The following is a 20,370-nucleotide window of genomic DNA, read 5'->3' as shown; positions in this document are numbered from 1 at the left end:
ATTAAAATTCTACTTCTCCCTGCGAACAACTACCTCCTTCCTCTAACTAGGTAACCCCTCTGTATCAAGAAACTGTGTTCCACATCTTATTGAGCTACAAAATTATACAACCAATTTCTTTCTTTTCAGTAACTTCATAAACTCCTCCTTCTCCCTTCAAACAACACCCTTCTTTCGTTTAAGAAACCAATTTCAAGTGAGTAACTTAATTAAACTCCTCCTATCAACCAACTTTACCACTTTGACTTGCATAAACCCTCTTTTTAAAGAAACTAAATGTCTAAAAAGTTCTGCATCTTCCTTCCAAAGAAACCTCATTCTTCTTTCACTGCAGCAACTTAATTAAGTTCTGCCTTATTCTTCAAACATCCCCTTTTTTTACGTACTTGGAGAAAACAATTTTAAGTAACTGAATTAAGACTATCTCCGTTAGCGTTTCAAGTCCAATCAGTTCCATATGCCGGGGTCTTCTAAGCTTAGAGTGCCAAGACAGTACAACCACCTTCAGCGACCTTTCTAATGTTTTTGATGGAGGTGAGCTGCCGTACAGTCAGTGCTCTGCCGAAGAGCATCGAAGACCGCATCTGTTTATTCTGAGTCCGCTTCAAGCTATAGCACTTAATGTACATGTGTGTGTGTCGGTCTTAGTTTTTCGCTGTTGCCTGCTTCCCCTTGCCCCCCCCCCCCCCCCCAAACAAATAACAAACAAAAAACAACAACGAATAATTGAATCAATACCTACTATTCATAAATAAAAGAACGTGCAAGGTTGGCTGCAGTGAGGCTCAAGGGCATCTTCAACATTTGTTGCAACACTAATAGATTGTGCTAGTATGATCTGATGACGCCATGCACCTGGTAAAAACCATACCAGACGTGATTACTACAGTTGCATGCACAATGTCAACATGTATGTTAACTTCCCCGCCTACATTCTTTGATCTCCGATTCTGATTACACAGCACGGTTTGTCTTCCTTTAATCCCTCTGCTCATGCAGAGTTATCTATTCATCCCTCTGCAAACAACACCAACGGACTTTCAGTGTTCCAAGCAATCACTGTTCACGATTCACTGGAGCGGAAAGCTGTTTGATTTAAACGCAGCGTGTCTGAATGATTGAATGGGGGCAGGCGGCAAAAATGTTATCTTCAACATCAGCGAAAGACAAAAAAAATCAACCTTTTTGCTGAGGCCGTTCTACAGCTATGGGCGGTGCAGCGTTTGCTTGTACAGGCAGTCATGCGATTCTGTGGGTGCCCTCTTGTTGATGTTGCTGGTGTTGGGTAAATAAATACGACCACAATACAACACCACTTTCCGGGGTGATCAAACACAACAAATAAACTGAAGTAGAGACAAGCTTTGAAACGAGTCTATATCCTCCCCCTTTTAAGTTGCATACTCTCTGTCTTTTCCATTCTGTAGAAATGCTGTTTTACATACTGTACGTGTGTTTGCGGTGGTAAGTGCACACATCATGTATGCATATCCGTGTCTAAATCTCTCTGATGAGAGGTTTGCTTGCTTTTTTTTATCCACCACCACCCCACCCCCCTCCATCTCCCTCTCACTCTCTCTGTTTTTGTCTGTATCTGTCTGTCTCTCTGTCTGTCTCTGTCTCTCTCTATCTCTCTGTGTCTGTCAGTCTGTCTGTCTCCCTCACTCTCTCTCCGTCTGTCTGTCTGTCTGTCTGCCTGTCTGTCTGTCTAGTCTTTAATATGCACACCAACAAAGGCCTGCATGACAGTCTCTGGCTGCATCATCATCATGCATCGGTGAAAGCTCACATCATTGTGCTGTCGGCTTGGCTTACACCACTACCTCTCTGTCTCTCCCATTCCCCACGCCACCCCACATCTCTCGCTTTCAGTTTATACTTGAACATGTTTATATTCATCGGCATGTGGATGTTTATATCCTATTATGCTTTCGGTCTGGCTTACATCCCAAACCACTATCTCTTTCTCTCCCCAACATCCCCCATTGTCTCTCCCACCCCTCTCTCTCTTTCTATCTCTCCCCGTCTCTGATGTACAGGTGTGTTTATATGCACCGATGAAACTGCAAGTGCTCACATATATATGGATATGTATAGATATAATTATATGCTTCTGTCGGTTTCGCTTATACCTCTCTCTTTCACTTTCTCCACCTGACACGCACAACACCCGTCCCATCCCCACTTTCCTCACTAAAACTCTAAGCATCTCTTCCACCTTTTTCCCCCATGCAAAAGAAAACGCCAACAAAAACCAGCCTTGCTGGTATAATCCTGGAGAGGGGGGCAGATGACAGATGAACGGCAATCCAAACAACCACGCCGTTATAAAAAAAATAAGACAAATTACGCAATAGTTCTGATTGATGAGAATGTCAGTGTGTGCGCGTGAGCATGTGGATAACTTATAAGCAAAATTAATGGAGAAAAGATGCGCAGTGCTTCCAGGCAGAAATAAGAAAAGGGGACCGAAGAAAAGAAAGAAAACTTTTCTGCATGACATTGACAATGTGCACTGCACGTAATCATAAGCAAAATTAATGGGAGAAAGAAGCGCAATGCTTTCAAGCAACAACAGCATAGTTTCTGTAAGATCTCCCCTCCCAGGTTCAAGCTGCGAGCAATGTACGGCTGTGGCTGATAACTTCCCGATGAAATGTTATTTTAGGAAGGTCAAAATTAATGGGAGAAAGAAGCGCAATGCTTTCACGCAACAACAGCATTTTAGGAAGACACCCCCCCCCCCCCCCCCCCCCCCATCCAGGTTCTAGTTGTGAGCAATGTATGGCTGTGGCTGATAGCTTCGCGAGGACACTTTATTTTCTGAAGGTCAAAATTAATCGGAAAAAGAACCGCACTGTTCCAAACAACATAAGCATTTTTTGTTTTTTTGTTATAGAAGATACCTTGCAGGCTCCAACTGGGAGGATTATACGGCTGCGGCTGTTAGCTTCGGGATGTTATTTTATTTTCTGAAGGTCAAAATACAATTTCCTGGTCTTTGCATATATATCTGGACTGCAATACGTTCACCATGAAATACTGAACAGTGACACTACATGCCATACAAATTTTACTCGAGAGTCTTAACAGAGGTATTTAAAAGCGCTTTACCCCCCTTAGTTTTCTACAAACTCGCGGAGATACGGGACCGGACAAAGCTCTTATATGACTTGACTTGACTCTTACAAGAGACACAAAGCCAACTTGGTCTTTTATTGAGAGCAAGTGGGCTAATAGACAGACAGACATTTAAACCCCAAAGTGTTGCAGGTAGCTTTGTTTCCTCCTTGGGGATGAAGCTACCAGGGGAAGGGATTGTGTTGGAGGTGCGGGTAGAGGGGTAGCCCTCCCGGTGCTCCCCCTTGGACCTCCCTAGTCTAGGACCCTGGGTCTTCGCGAGGTGGCCATTGTGGCGTAATCCCTCCGGACTAGCATAACGTTTCCCTATCCCAAGACCGACCGTGCGTGGTCTATGACCACATCCTCTACGAGGTGACCCTATCAACTAGGCAGCGAAAGCCCCTAGGCGAAACACGGCGGATCTAGAGGAGAGAACCTCGATAAAAAATTTGAGCTGCCATGAAGACGGAGCATGTTGGCTGAGGACAGCGGGCAGACCTTCTGTGCCGACACCCATCTACAGGAGAAAACCAGGCATGCACGCATCAAACCCAACATGGCCATACAAACCCCAATACTGAATTTCACTTGATTTCTAACCAACCGATGCCACCCACCAGTTCACCGACAAAAACCAACAAATAAAATTCAAACAAACTCCGGAAGGCGGGCCACAAAACAAAATTAATCTCAGGAAAAGGAATTTCAACAACAACTGAGGGACACACTCCCTCGCCAACAATCGAACACAACAGCGACCGTAAACCACAAAGTCAGCCCGTTGGACAGTAACCCCATAGACCTATGGTAACCCCATAGACCTATGGTAACCCCATAGACCTATGGTAACCCCATACACCTATGGTAACCCCATACACCTATGGTAACCCCAACCAAAGCTCAACACAAAGGACAGACAAAACCAGTCAATGCGATCAAACCCAGACCTTTCTACCCCAACGGTCACCCGCAGTGGGGTGAGGTACAGGTGGACAAAGGGAAGCCTGTCCGGTGAATACGCGTCAGTGGTCATTTCCCTATTGGGGTGAAAGGGGTCTGGGCGTCTGAATGCTCTAAGCTGATTACTGTAGACCCCCGTCCGGTGTTGAGGGCACTTGGAAAGCTCAGACACTTGACGGCGAAAGTGCAATAACTATGGGGTGAGTTCTAGAAGGAAACTAGCGTACTCGGGGATAAAGCTAAGACTTTAGTTCTGAGTGTTGGCGCAAGCAGGGAAAGAGCGGGTTAGAGGTGGCTCTAAACGGACAACAATGGCCGTAACCACGTGGACATGCTCAAAGTTTAGTTAATCAACGTGGAGGCAATAGTGCAATGAATGTGTGAAGTTGGGCACAGTTTTCGGAGGGGTGTTGGTCCAGGACAAGCCCGGGTTTCATGTAGTTCAAAAGAGGCAATCATGGTCTTTGACATCATGATTTTTTTTTAATGTTCATGGCTTAGCTTTTCAACTTACTTCAGGCATGTAAGAATCCCACAGCCATTCCAAACGTGGTTTCTTTGAACATAGGCAAAAACGGATAGACTAAAAATACTGTTATACTTCCCTAACCCAGCTGATGTCAGTTTCCGTTCTCAAAATGATTGGAAGATAAAAACATTGCGAAAACCAAGTCTCTCAGTCTATAAAAGCAAAAAAACTTCCGAATTCAAGAGCAGGAACGAAACGACAAAAAGCCCACTCAATCGGGATCCAGGACAGACTATAACATGCCGAAATACAAGAGCATCATGCACCACTTGACTTGAATTTAGGTCCGCGTTATGGCTGTCAGAAACTTTTACGAGCCCTAGATAGCCGGACCTAGTTTTGGACAGGAGGCCAAAAACAATGGCATCGCCGCATGTGATACTTGTAAAATCTCCTCGGCTGTCCAGACGACTTTTCAGCCTGCCAATAAAATTCTACTTCAACGCCTCATCGAGATTCAGGACAAAAGCTGCTGCCACTCGAAGGATCGCCTCGACGTTTGGTCATCGCGTGTCACCAATATTTGACAACGCTTGAGAAAAGGGCTATATTCAGTTAAATTAGGTGGTTTTTTTTTTTACAAAATGAGATTTAAATGGCATGAACAAGAGCAAAAAATGCTTTATAACTTGCAAAAAGCAGGATTAGTGTATCTTTCTAAAATTGCAAATGTCAAGCGTCTGAATGCGCAGAGGCTAACACCCCACACAGAGGGGTAGCACCATGATTTGTTTCCCACAAGGTACGCGATTTATAGAAACTAGGGGACATAAAGTTGTAAGCAAAATAACCTGTTCAGTTTGTATAATTTCGCAAAACCATTGGCCTGCGTGTGTAGATCAGATTTTGACCCCGTAGAGATATAAAAAAAAATTATATATCTATATATATATATTATTTTAAAAAAAAACTCAAAATAAAAATGTATTTTTCAACTGCCGATGGTTTTATAGAACGTTGACCGAAAAGTGAGCTGTGCGAATTGTGTCCCTTTTTCCAAAACAATGTCAAAATATGACAGTATCAGGCTTTCAGTCCACAGAGAGACTTGTCCCCTGTGTGCCAGCTCTGTGCGCTGCCCTCTCCTCACTAGTGACACTGGCAGATCTCACCCTCCAGCCTGTGTTTGGTGTGTCAACAGCCCCAGTGCAGTCAAGTGGTCATCGTTTTCATCCGCTGCACTGATTGTTTTTTCAAGAAAATTGACGCCATAAGCTAAAGAGGATCTTGGCGCACGAAAGCGCTGAAGGGTTTTCGGAGCACCACTCTCGTCTCTTCATACCAAGCCAGAGAGCAAGAGGACGACAAAATGAGAGTACTTTGCGAGTGTAAAAATGAGTATGGGGAGCACACTTTCTGATATATATATATATATATGTCCGTGAAATGTTTTGTTTGAGCATTGCAGTTCCATCCATTTTGCGGAAGCTGACTACTTCTGCGAGATATGACAGAATGCTTACAGACTGCTAAACAAGCAAAGAAACTACCGCTTTTAGGTTAGGCCAAAAAAAAAAATTGTCTGTTTCTGGTAACATGGCTAAAAAAAAATAGGGTCGGTAGGTCGGGATTTTTTTTGATTTTTTTTTTTACCCCAAATGTAGACCAATAAAACTAACTTTAAAAATCGCGCAAAAGAGACTGGATTCACTATACATAGAGACAAGACACTCAACACATTTACAAATCTTCAGCGGACTTTCGTTTTCACACGTTTTTGTTGTTCATTTTCTCACCCTGTCCTTTACCACAACAGCAACAACAAAAAATTTTGAGTTTGGGAAAAAAAAGTTTAGGGTCGGCGCCGAAATTTAGGGTCGGTCGGGTGACCAGAAACAGACAATTTTTTTTTTTGCCTTATCAATGTGAACAAAGAATTATATTCAAAACAAAATAATATACAAAATCATATAACTCCTGCAGTTCTTACAAACGGGCGACCAGAAAAACATCTGCTGACGACAGACAGGTCAACATTGGTCGAACTTGGAGTTGGACGGTACTTCGCTTGCACTGGCGTGATTTTCACGTCTTTTCTTCCAAGCACATAACAGACGATGTACTGTTTTGATCTCTGATTACAAACACAATCTTACACCCGTTGTCTTTTTTTCTGTTCACGTAAATGCTCTCGTTATAACCCCCACATTCATTTTAACCTCCCTAAACAGTGCTTCCTCTCCAGCGTGGCAAGACCGAATCCCTTTTTCTTTTGCTTCAATCGTTTTTTGCAAATGGCTTGGAAAATTTTTAATTAACTTCTGGTGTTTTTCTAAACGGGGCAAAGTCATCAGCTTGAAGGCAATAAAACGATCGCAAATGAACCCGCTGCAGAGAGGCTAAATCACAACAAGCTAAAACTTGCCACAACGACCCCAAACCAAATCTTGCAGAAAGTGCACACATTTATTGCGTAACTGTTACTTCGCCCTTTTATTTCCCGGTAAGAGAAAAGAATGTGTGTGTCTGTGCCAGCGCCATTGTCTCTGTCTCACTCACTCACTCACTCACTCACTCACTCTCACACACACACTCTCACTCACACACACACGTTCAAGGCAGCCGAAGCGTGTTTATAAACCACAAAAGAACGCTCATCCCATAGCCAAAACACAGACACCTATTCAAACGTGTTCTATAGATGCAATCAATCCCAGTGTTAACGGGTCGAATAAATCTCAGAATCACACAGCTTTTTCACACGCAAAGAGAAAACCAAGCCCGGGCGAATGGAGCAATCTGGAATAGCAATCAAAAGATAATTTGTTCTGCTTTCACTTCATGGGGCCAAAGTCTATTGAAAAGGAAGGATAAAAAGCAACTGATCTTGTATGCACTCGCACGCCATCGCGCCAGTCAAAACGGCTGGAACCCAAATGCGTGTAAGTTCTCTTTCCGGGCGAGAGAGCGTGTTGCGAGTCTGTGTGCGATTCAGTGTGTGGTTGTGTGCATATCTTTCTCTCGGTGGGGACGTAAACAGAAAGTGCACGCATGCATCATGCATGGTTCACTACAGGTATAATTTTACATGAGGAAAAATGTGATTTATGGAAATGATCGACAGAAAATGAGATATAGATATGAACAGATAATGTTCTGACAAAAAGATAACCGCGTCTGAACTAGTTGGTGGTCTGGATGTCCCGAAATGCGACTGGGACAGAGGACTGAGCCCAAACACAACGAGAATGAAAAGTCGAAATTGAACTAACCGAACATGGCGCCTGCAATAGTATGGAGGTATACATAGCGTTTTGTCTGAGTGAAAGGCTAGAGACTGTTTTGATGTACACCACTGATCTTTTGAAACTGCCGACACAATTTCTTCACAAACAAAAATATTTACACACATAAAAGGTTTACGAACGGAACATTTCGATAAGCCCTCCCTTGAATGGCAAGAGGCTGAACATAAAACTTAGTTTTACTGCCCTGCACTTGGCTTGAAAAGGGGCGTTGCAATCAGATTCCTGAAGATTGCTATTTTGTGGCCGGTTCACGACAGCTGAGGGTAGGGACTTGCACTAGAAGACGCGATGGATACTCAGTTACTCGCTTTTCTTGGTTCAGAAGAAGGCAATATTCGGGTGCCGGACTGAATTTCTTTGAGCCGTGTTGCCACATGACCACTCGAGTTTCTCGAAGTCTTGCTCCACAAATCAAATGCGTCCCTGGACACTCCAGTCGTCGACTCAATGCAGAGAACATGTCAAGATTGGATTCAACCAAAGAAACTAGAGACAAAGTCAAGACCTTGGAAAGGGCAATTCAAAGAAAAAGGGTCGTGCATAGCTCTACGCCTTCTATTCACACACTTTGAATAGCGAGAAGGACATTAGACAGGCGGTGCTTTCAAGGAGTCGTGTAAATCTTCGTTGGAGACTATTGAAGATACCTGACTGAGGACAGCCCAGCATTCTCTGCAAAGTACCGAAGGCACAATAAAAAGCAACGCCTTTGGGGTACTGAATTTTCCAGGCCTCCCTTGGTTTAAGCGTGTTTATTCAAATTCTCATACACACGTTTCAAACAATAACAACATTGAGAACGTTAACAAGCAGATTGCTTATGGACACGTTCTTGAACTTATAATCAATACACATTCAGATAGCAAAACATGGCGAACAAGTGATAGCTTCAACACTTATCTTGATAATCTTTAATTATATTTTATACAAATAGGGTAAAGACAGAGAGAGAGAGAGAGAGAGAGAGAGAGAGAGAGAGAGAGAGAGAGAGAGAGGGAGAGGGAGAGAGAGAGAGGGAGGGAGAGAATGCCTGGCTACATCAATTGCACAGTTAATATAATATCAGCCGAAGCGATTAGTTAACATAACATAGTCTTGTACAACAGAGAATATTTTCGTGTTCAAAGATATAGTTAAATCAGTATTTCCAAACAAGAGTGTTTTGCAGTCCAGAACGTGTGTTGGCAGACTATTGAATAAAATGGTTCTATGTTCTTTAAATTTTGGACAGTGTAATAAGAAATGTTCAGAATCTTCCGGGCATGCTCCACACGTACATTCTAGATTATCAGAGAGGTGTCGGTTAACTAAGTCTTGTTGCAAATCGCTCATGTTTAATCTCAACCTGCTGTGAAGTACCTGTCCCTGGCGGTTGCCTAAATAATAATACGGTGGAACAACAACATCTCCATCGGTCAAATACCTTTTAAATTCACCAACTGACTGCGTTTGTTGTATATTTTCTGGAAGATTATTCCACAAAGCTGTCGTTGAAGGAAAAAATGAAGATTTATATAACTCACTTCTGCACAATGGAAACTTACGTTCAAGAGGGCGTCGTCTGTGGTAAGGATTTACATCGGAAACCAGGACCGGCAGTTTGGAATATAAATATTCTGGGGTTAAACGATTTACAATTTTATAATACAGCAAAAGTTTATGACGACGTCGCCTTTCTTTCAGGGGCACAAAACCCGATTCGTTATACAGTTTTTGGTGGCTTGTGCCACGTACTGCACCTACAATGATTCGGATTGCATCGAGATGCAATGTCTCCAACTCGTCTGCCAAACACTGTGTACAGTTATCCCAGATAACGTCCGCATAATCAAACAATGGTAACATAAAGGATTTATATATAACTTCAAGTGATTTTCTGTTTAAACGATGCTTGAATAAACCAAAACACGCAATTGACTTTCTACATTTAGCAATTAGACTTTTTATGTGGGAATCCCATTTACAATTACCTTGTAGAATGACGCCAAGGTGCTTGTGATTTTCAACATCAACTAAGTGTGCATCTTCGAAATACAATGGTGGAAGTAAAACATTTTGTAGCCTACAAATGTCCAACAATTCTGTCTTTTGACAATTAAAAGTGACTTTCCATTTAGAAGCCCATGTGCGAATTTTATCCAAATCAGAATTCAAAATCTCTGCTCGTACATCATCGTTATCTAAACTTAAGTACATACTCGTATCGTCTGCAAAGAGTTTCAACACTGATTCAAGACCAACACCAATATCGTTAATATAAATGAGAAATAAAAGAGGTCCTAAGACAGAACCCTGAGGGACACCAGCAGAAGGGGTAGCATAACTTGATTTGGTTCCTTTCAATACTACTGCTTGTCTGCGATCGCTCAAGTAATGTTCAAACCAAACAAGCAAGGGACCTCTTATACCTATCGCCTCAAGCTTGTGGAGCAGACCGCGATGCCAGACTTTATCAAAAGCTTTGGATACATCAAAAAATATTGCCTGTGACATAATGTTTTTATCAAGTGCAACACAAAAATCATCATATATACTCAATAGTTGATAAACAGTCGAATCACCAGCAATAAAACCAGATTGGCAGTGTGTAATCAAATCATAATTTTTCAAATAACCAAACACACGGATTTGTATACATTTTTCAAGCACCTTCTCGCTCTATCCTTTTCCTTTCCATCCAAAGAGAAAGCAGGAAAGGATAAGGAGGCTAGGGATTGAGAGGAGATAGAAAACGAGACTGAACGGGTATTGGATTCTTTGCACCCATTGCTTATTGCCGGGGATGACGGTCCTCAGAGAACAAAAGGAATTCAGCTGTCAAGTTTCGTTTCCTCCTTGACAGGAAGAAACTTTAGGGGAGAAGAACTATCTTGAGATACTCAAGAGGATGAATTACCCGAAAGGCCCGGTAGGTGATGCGGCCACAAGTTAATAAATTAAATCTCAGACCTAAGTAAGGGGATAAGCCAAGGCGTAAGCTTAGGAAATTGTCCACTCGTGTAAGTCCCTTGCGTACCACTTCCCGGCTCTTCAAACCGAGTCACGCGCCAGTACTGGTTTGGCCACGGTCAATGGCACAACCAATGACCACTCTGTGGCCAGGGGGTAGGACCGAGATAACTTGACCTATCAATTGCGCAGGAAACGTCCACACCAATTGTCCTCTAGCCCTCGGCTTTTGGCAGTTTTGCTCCCAAGTGAGGTGCTCTTGTCGCAAGGCTTAACTGTAATAAACACCATCCGCTGGCCGATACGCTCCGTATGCGACATGCCTGCACATTATTTACGCGCAGATTGGATTTGGTTTAAACAGTTTTTTATTCAGTTGCATAAATACAAAGCCGTAATTGAAAGTTGTAATTAAGGGAGCACAACAAGATAAACTTATAAATGTGCTCTTAGAAACAAACGAGTAATGTGGCGGACAATATTGTAAATGCATGATATTTAAACAAATGAAAACAAAAACAACAACGATAACTATAGCAACAGTGGTACGGAAATCTCACACACACAACGCACACACACGTGCACACACACACATAGAGACACAGAGGACAATCAGATACAGGGAGAGAGAGAGAGAGAGAGAGAGAGAGAGAGAGAGAGAGAGAGAGAGAGAGAGAGAGAGAGAGAGAGAGAGAGAGAGAGAGAGAGAGAGAGAGAGAGATATTGCATCCACTATAGAAACACAGATTGGATTTCTCGAAGTCCTCTCAATTTAAGACCCAAGTACAATGGAACCCGCCCCATCCGTTGTGTCTAGGCACCAGCCTCTTTTATTTACAGAATACATGTCTCCAACTTTTTTTTTAATCTGTCTCGAATATTTCCCGCATGTCACCTTTATCATCTAACCTCAACCCCCACAATTTTGATGATGGTAATGGCATCGTGTACCATTTCTTTACTTCAACTTGTTACCATTCACCCCCCCCCCCCCCCCCCCCCCTTCTTTCTTTCGCTTCTCACCTCGGAGTCTGTCATAAGACTTTTCGACCTGCCCTCTAAAAATGTTGTTTTGCGTCATAGTCATACCCAGCGTTTCCTTTTACTCTGTTTACAGCATTATCCTCTGTCGTACGTTAACAGTTTATAGCATTATCCTCTTTCGTACGTTAACAGTTTATAGCATTATCCTCTTTCGTACTTTAACAGTTTACAGCATTATCCTCTTGGACATGTGCTGTTTACATCATTATCCTCTCACTCTCAGCTGTGCCTTGCGTGGTGTTTACACTTCATGGTCACCCGCCTGGTTTAGATCACTAAGCTCAGTGGTTGAGATTATTCACGCTCACACCCTGACGGTTGCTTGTGAAGGAATTACAATAATTATCCATTGACACCTAGATTGACCACAGAACGGCACAAAAGACGAGCCCTGCGCTAATACAAGCGGACAGGATCTCGCAGTGTCGACAGATCACTGTGTGAAGGAATAGCAGGTGAAACCACCGACCGTTGCCTGCGAAAAAGACTTCGACTCCCGCTGCTTCACGAAACTGAGGTTTTGTGTGTAATGGTGTCTACCCTGTGGTGCGAATTACTCTCGCTGTGAATCATGATGTCAGGCTGTTCTCTTCCAGTCTGTTCACTGGGCTAAACTTTGAGTTTCGAAGGTCTCTAAGCCAAGCTAGGAGTTTCCCTGGAAACGACGGTGGAATGGATTGCGCAGGGATTGGTTTGAGAAGAAAGGTTCAATGTCGATAGAGAAAAAGAAGTGATTTTTAAGGTCAGTGACAACACCAATTGCCATCACAGTATACCACAATTGAAAGAAATCCCATAAAACATATATGACGCAGACTTGTCTTCTCTGACTCAGTATGGAACAGGTATATTCTGGGTTTTCAGGCTTCCAAAAATCGGTAAATGACCATGGTAAATTCACAGGTTTTATGAAGAAAAACAAACAAATAAACACACACGAAAGTCTTCAAAGAGACAATAAGTCTTTAAAGACAATACGTCTTCAAAAAACAAGGAAGTTTACTCTACCCAACCTGTCTTGGGGTGTTTTGCATACAACTTCTTTTGGAAACACAGGTACCGGTACATGCGGGAGAAGAAAAGTTTATATCTAGTGTACGTGTGTTTGAACCTGAACCATCAGAGAGATCTCATTAGTTCTTTCAGACAAACGACGCCCCCTTTTCTAGCAGCAGGGGGTGTATACAGGCATGAGACCAAGGGTAGGGCGGATGGTGGCGAGAGAGGTGAAGGGACGGGGAATGTTTACAGTGCCGTGTGCTGGGCTGTGAGCAGTGCCCGCCAATGTTTAGCTCAGGCACCGTCGCGGAAGACGCGCCTTAGTTCTACGCAGGAAAATGCAGCGCGCTATTCTGGCCATCAGGCCAACTCTCGTCCTCATCTCAAAGGCAGACTGATACCAAGAGGTGTAAGTTACACCCGCCTTCAGGCTCAGGTATTTTCAAACGCTCGACTCAAGACTGTATAGCTTGTCACGGGGACAGCAAGAAGAAAAGCAATGTGCACTTGCCCCACCTCTGTCTCTGAGCCTTGAAATCATGTCCTGGGGCTCAAGGGTAAACAAGACAAACTTTGACGGCTATTCTCAGCCCGTGCTGGTTTCTTTGCTAAGTATTAAGCGAGGGATGCGAAACACACCAACTGCTGGGAGAGAGACAAGAGCCTGCACATTCCTAACCCTCCGTTGCAATGTTGTGCAATTCTGACTTCTCTGCATGGAGACAAAGTGTTAACTGCCAGGTATGCTACTGCGAGAATCCTTGTGTACACACTGTACTACCCGTCTAAAAACAAAAAAACTTCATGTAATCATTGGAGATCAAAGAATAATGCACGACCATGAAATTCAATCCATCAATCAATTCGAGTTTGTGGATCAGTGTGTCAGATGTAGAATCTAATGGAAGACGGCCCACAAGTATTTTATCAAAACAGATCTGCCACCACGCCAGCAACAATTTAATAAGTTTTAGTTTTACATTCTGGAAAAACATTGATTGAATGGTTTTTGCTCACATCCAAAAAGTTCTGTGAGATATATTTTCTTGCATAGTATTTAACCATTATGCAGCACATCACTTCTGAAGTAGCCCACTATTTTGCAAGTACTTTCATTAGTTATCTCAGTTATTCATCCTTCCAACACTGGATGGTGTAGGGGCATGTCAATGCAACAATTCAGACAACTGCTCACCAATAAACTGGTTCATGAATAGAAAATGTACCTACACCTGTTCCCTTACATTATCCCATTAATAATTCATGCATTTACTCTCCGGACAAACAGGGTCTGTAGTGTTGCATTACTGATTACTACTTCGTTCAAACTTTCCACATGTCATGATGCGTCTGTGTGCCTTAGTCTTCAGAACACTGACTGCATAATTTATCATGAGGAGCAATTGCCAGTTAATACTCAACTCAAAGCATCCCAATTACATGTCAGCTGCAAATAATGTTTTTAGTGCCTTGTAACTCAAACATGTATGTAATGCATGCAAACAAATTGCCTTAGACATTACTCTTGCTTACAAAACAGCACAAACAAATTTGAAGTCAGAGAATTATAAAAAGAAATAATGAATAATGTAGCTCCGAAAATCATAAACTCTTCTTGGTCTTGGAACTATCAAGTTTTGAATAAAATACTACTTGGAACTATCAAGTTTTGAATCAAATACTATAACTGAGCAATGATCAAACAGTCAAATGTTGGTATAGTTTGCTTACCTGTCAGGTTCAATCTTAAATCCTCCCACTATTTGGTTTAAGCGTGTTTATTCAAATTCTCATACACACGTTTCAAACAATAACAACATTAAGAACGTTAACAAGCAGATTGCTTATGGACACGTTCTTGAAATTATAATCAATACACATTCAGATAGAAAAACATGGCGAACAAGTGATAGCTTCAACACTTATCTTGATAATCTTTAATTATATTTTATACAAATATTTACTATTTATACCATTATTTACCCTTAGCGGCTGTGAAATCCATTACTATATTGACTGATTGACAAGTGCCAAGCAAACATGTCAGTGACATAACAAGGCAACTGACTGCCTGCCACTCAGGTGGCTAGGCCATGGTGGAAGGAAAGGTGTTGAAACCCCAACACCAGCAGGGGTCAAGCAAGGAGAGGGGGTGGGGGTTGAGTTCACAGTCATCAGTGTTGTTCTTTTCCTTGGCAAGTGGAATCAACACACACAGAGAGACTAGAGAGACTGGAAGAGAGAGAGAGAGAGAGAGAGAGAGAGAGAGAGAGAGAGAGAGAGAGAGAGAGAGAGAGAGAGAGAGAGAGAGAGAGAGAGAGAGAGAGAGAGAGAGAGAAAGAAAGAGATCAAATCAAATTTTATTTTTCGAGGGTTGTGCGAGCTTTTTTTCAACCAGCCCTCGCCCAGAGAGGGGACTAATCTAATCACATATTTACAGAGAGAGAGAGAGAGAGAGAGAGAGAGAGAGAGAGAGAGAGAGAGAGAGAGAGAGAGAGAGAGAGAGAGAGAGAGAGAGAGAGAGAGAGAGAGAGAGAGAGAGAGAGAGAGTGCGCATGAAACTTATAAAATATACAGCATACACTGAGAGAGTGTGCACTGATCATAAACTGTATTCAGTCATTTGAGACGGGAACGGACAGTGTTATTTTCAAGTAACTTGCCTACTGCCTATAAGAAACACCCCTATACCGGGGGTGTAATAAACTGAAAACTGACAACACAGGCTGCTCTTCCGGGTTAAAATAGCGACTCGACTCAAGTTGAGCGAGAATGCAAACATGTTACAAACGATCACGGAGACAGTGCAGTATAACCAAGTCACCCCGACCCTGACTGCAGGTCAGTTCAAATTATGCACGCATTGTTCACAACAGATAGGGGGCGGGTCCGTTGCAAGCGAAAATTTGAAACTGACCACTGAGACAGACACACACACATACAATGATAGTTGATACAGACCAGACCGCATCGCGATGCAACTTGTGCACACTGATTAATGACTTACCAATGCGGTCAATAGTATAGTTTGTAGGTGCTTTGAGCACCCTTCGTCCCCACGCCGATCGCAGATTCTCCAGGTGAATATCCTCCCCGCTGACGAGCACGGTACACGGCTCCACAAAACCCAGGTATTCCAACTGTCGGATGCTCTCGATGAGAGCGGGGTTCCAGTAACACGTTTCGTTCTGCTGTTTGAAGTCATCCAGTATCTCCTTACCGCCGTGTGGTTCTGTATGATTATTAGTACTAGTCCCTGAATTATTGTTCACTGCACCACTGATCTCTCGGTGGTGATGATCTTTGTTTACATCCTGAGAATGGCTCGATTTACTGCCGTGTTTCTTCTGCGGTAAAAGCACGATGGCCAAGCACTTGGAAGCTACCGGTAGATTCTTGCTGCTAGCAACAGTTCGTCTGTGGTCTTCCCTCGCTTGACGCTGCGACATTGCTTTGTTTGAAGCAAAGGCCGCGCCGCTCGATTCAAAACGTTTCACATGTTCAGATAACCAGCCTCGCTCTATTCCTCTGGCGTTCGTTGCACCTGCCACTTCCTCAAAGGTTTCACCAGTCACAGACCACAACACGCGACTCGCATCTCCCGCCCCGCTCGCAGCGCCCTCGCACTGCGGGGCAAATCGTCGTCTCGCGTGCCTACCAAACTGAAGCGATTAGGCATGGCGGTGGCGCGATTGTTAACAACTCGGCGAACTCTCCAAAGCCTGCAGTGTCATGTATTGAAGATTCAGCTTGCTTGATTAATTTTCTGTTCTTGTTCACAGAATCATTCGTATAGATAATGTATGTACAATGCTTCGTATTTAGTTTTATTTATTGTCTGCCTTCTAGCACTGACTGAATGACATTGACACTTTTTTTTTAGTGGCACAGTTAGTCTTAATAGCTTAGTGAGACCAAACAAATAAAATATATATAGCTTACTTCGATGAACAAGCGCTTTATTTTTTTAAGCTGTTGAATCCCTTTCCAAAAATCTCTCCTTTTTTTTTTAGGAAAGAGGGTGTTGTTTTTATGGTATGTGTGGTTTTGTGTGTCTGTGTGTGTTTTATGGGTGTGTGGATTAAAACCAGTACTGGGAGTAGTGTGGGCGATTATGTCCGCTTTTTTGTGTGTGTTTTTTGTTTGTTTTTGTTTAGCAAGATAAAAAAAAGTGATTTACGGGCACAGAAATGCTGGTGCTTTTTATGGATTTTATTCTTTAAAATCAGGTTGGGTAGAATGGAAGACAGAATACTGATTGTCTTACTGGGGGAAAAAAACATGTAAACTGACTAGATATGCTTTCTGTGAAAGAATTGATGTATGTAGGCCTACTTCTGTCTTTTTTTCTCTTTTGTACAATTTCCTAGATGCCCAAGGGGATCAAAGCTGCTCTCTACGCAGACGACCTTGTGATCTGGTGCAAGGAGGAGCACGCAAGTACTGCCACCTACAGAATGCAGCAAGCGGCAGATAGGCTGAACGCATGGGCAGAAGATTGGTGCGTCTCCATCAACAAGGAGAAATCCTCCACCACCCTATTCACACTGTCGCCAAAGCAGAAACCCGGAACCATTAGGCTTGGTGGAACTCCTCTGAGAGAGGATGAAGAAGCAACGTACCTTGGTGTCACCTTTGATAGACGGCAGACCTGGAAACCACACATTGCACAGGCAGAGACGAAGGCCCGGCGCCATACTCAGGAAGCTGGCAGGTACCACCTGGGGAGCGAACGAGAAGATACTGAAGACAGTATACCAGGGAACAATCAGACCCCACCTCGAGTACGGCTCCACAGCGTGGTCAACCTCAGCCAAGACAAACCTGCAGACCCTCGACCGTGTGCAAAACCAGGCCCTCCGACTCATCACTGGTGCAATGAAATCCACGCCCATCAAGGAAATGGAGAAGCTTACCACCATCCAACCCCTCTGTCAGAGAAGAGAAACCAAGACTATGGTACAGGCCGAGAAGCTCAAGTGCCTACCCGACCACCCCATGAAGCACAGACTGAGCAACCTCACCAAGAACCGGCTCAAACGGAGCAGTTTTGTACACGAGAGCAAGAGACTTTCTCGACAGTACAGGGAAGTCCTCCCACAGAACACTCTACCTCTGACTCAAGAAGAAGAGGAAACCCCCAAGGCAACAGAGAAACCAGGCATCCAGATCTGCACCAGTGTTCCACATGTTACCTCAGGAGAAGATCAGAATGACACAGCTCGACAGGCACTCACCTTAGCCCTGATCGACGAACAGTACCCAAAAGAGGCGTGGATCCATGTATACACCGATGGATCAGCAACTAACGCCGTGCTCAATGGAGGTGCTGGCATTCTGATCCAGTCCCCTGGGGGACACACCGCTACATCCAGCGTTGCCACTGGCAAACACTGCACAAACTATAAAGCAGAAGCAGAAGCTCTCATGCAGGCCGCCTCCTTGGTTCAGGACTCCGCAGACCCTTGCTACCAAGTTGTCTTCCTCTCGGACGCCCTTTCAGTCCTTCAGGCCCTAGAGAACGACAAACTCCCACAGCTGGCCAAAGCATTACAGATGGTCAGATAAACCAGAAGAGTTGTCCTCCAGTGGATACCAGCACACTGTGGGATACCAGGAAATGAAAGGGCAGATGAGCTGGCGAAAGGAGGAGCCGTGGAAGACCAACCTGAAAACAGTGTCAGCTTTAGTGAGCAGAAGACAATCATCAAGGCATTCAGTGATGAGGCCAAGGACAAACAGAGATGACTACCACACATTGTCCAGAGAGCAGCAAGTCAACCTCATCAGGCTGCGTACTGGCCACAACAGGCTCAATGCTCACATGAACCAAAAGTTCAAGCTGGCGCCATCACCAACCTGTGCCTGCGGTCAAGAAGACCAAACAGCGGAACACATCTTACAGCGATGTCCCTTACTAGATGAGGAACGAAAAGAAGTGTGGCCGTCACCAACTCCCTTGCAGACCAAACTATATGGCAGTCGACAGGAGTTGGAGAAAACGACAACATTTATCACCAGTGCTGGACTGATCGTGTAACCTCTGCGAACGCCAAGAAGAAGAAGAAGAAGTACAATTTCCTGGTAACTCGGATTCTTGCTGTGTTGATTTTCTACATGTATGTGTTTATCTTTTGATGTTTTTGTTATACTGAAAAAGGCATTTCTGACACACCTAACTAAATTGCCGGGTACAATAACAGATACGTGGGACACTTGGCTTTACAAAGTAAAGTAAGTGAACTCTTGAAAGGATCAATACTTCAGCAACTTGTCACAACTGACACTGGATAGCAGTAATCAGGTAATCAGTCACTGACGGTTTCAGTTGCAAACGTTCAAACCAGTTTGTGTTCTCTTTAATCAATCAATGAGTCTTTATATCGCGCATATTCCGTGGGTACAGTTCTAGGCGCTCTGCTGTGATGCCGTGTGAGATGAAATTTTATACGGCCAGTAGATTGCAGCCATTTCGGCGCATATTTACCTTTCACGGCCTATTATTCCAAGTCACACGGGTATAGGTAGACAATTATTAACTGTGCCTAAGCAATTTTGCCAGGAAAGACCCTTTTGTCAATCGTGGGATCTTTAACGTGCACACCCAATGTAGTGTACACGGGGGGAGGTTCGGACACCGAAGAGAGTCTGCACACAAAGTTGACTCTGTGAAATAAATTTCCGCCGAACCTGGGATCGAACTCACGCTGACAGCGGCCAACTGAACACAAATCCAGCGCGCTACCAACTGAGCTATATCCCCGCCCCGACACTGACAGCATGTGTTATTATTCTTAGCCTACCAATAGTTTTGCAAGTTCACCTGACTCGATACATTAACTGTAGACTTTGCCTGTGCAGCTGGACAGTTTTAACGGCGCAGGACGCCAAATCTGAATTCGCAAAATACGTTGGACAGGTGGGCGGAGCCTACTGGGTCAACCGAATATTACTGTGTTTGCATCGTGACTTTGAACGTCGATAGTCGCTTTGTTTTCCTCATTCTGTTCATTAAGTTCATTTGTCGCAGTCGGTCAGACCTCCGTAATGCGTGGACCTAGATTTTGAAGACCGTTTTTTTTTAAACTGACTGTGATCAAAGCCATTTTTAAAGTCCTTTGGGTAGTCCGTCAGACTATGATTTCACCTTATATCTGAGTCAGTCACTTGGGGTCGACAAGTTAGTTTTACCGGTGTCTGCCCATTGACAAAATTCACTGAGTTGTGACGAAACAGTTACCTGGCGAGCAAGAAACTGTTGACAAAACGGTTAAAAGTGAAACGTCCCCGGAGGACACTGGGCAGTTGAGACCGCTATCACCCCAAGCTCTTCACTGTGAATAGTTTGAAATGCACGACGCTTTGACCAGACGTTCAGGTGGCGGGCTGTCGACGATTTAGGCCTACTTTTGTTGTTCTTTCAGTCTTGGTGTGAAAATAAAATTGAGTTTCGGTTTCGTGGCTCGAGGCTCAAGCCACGTCCAGACTGTTTAGTGTTATTTCCCCATGGACATGATT

The 20,370-nt window shown here is 43.7% G+C and overlaps 1 protein-coding gene across 1 annotated transcript in view; it reads right to left on the bottom strand.

The window, feature by feature from the left end:
• LOC138958501 (uncharacterized) overlaps positions 1 to 16,449 on the bottom strand; it is a 77,164-nt gene extending 60,715 nt beyond the window's left edge. The window contains exon 1 of the mRNA XM_070329674.1: positions 15,860 to 16,449. Within this exon, the coding sequence (XP_070185775.1) occupies positions 15,860 to 16,301 (442 nt within the window). The 5' untranslated portion in view covers positions 16,302 to 16,449. The remainder of the gene's footprint in view (positions 1 to 15,859) is intronic.
• Positions 16,450 to 20,370: the final 3,921 nt, after the last annotated feature.

The sequence above is a fragment of the Littorina saxatilis genome, linkage group LG2 (genome assembly GCF_037325665.1).
Source record: "Littorina saxatilis isolate snail1 linkage group LG2, US_GU_Lsax_2.0, whole genome shotgun sequence".
NCBI lineage: Eukaryota > Metazoa > Mollusca > Gastropoda > Littorinimorpha > Littorinidae > Littorina > Littorina saxatilis.
Note: the sequence above shows the minus strand (reverse complement) of the source record. Positions and strands in the feature narration are given on the sequence as shown.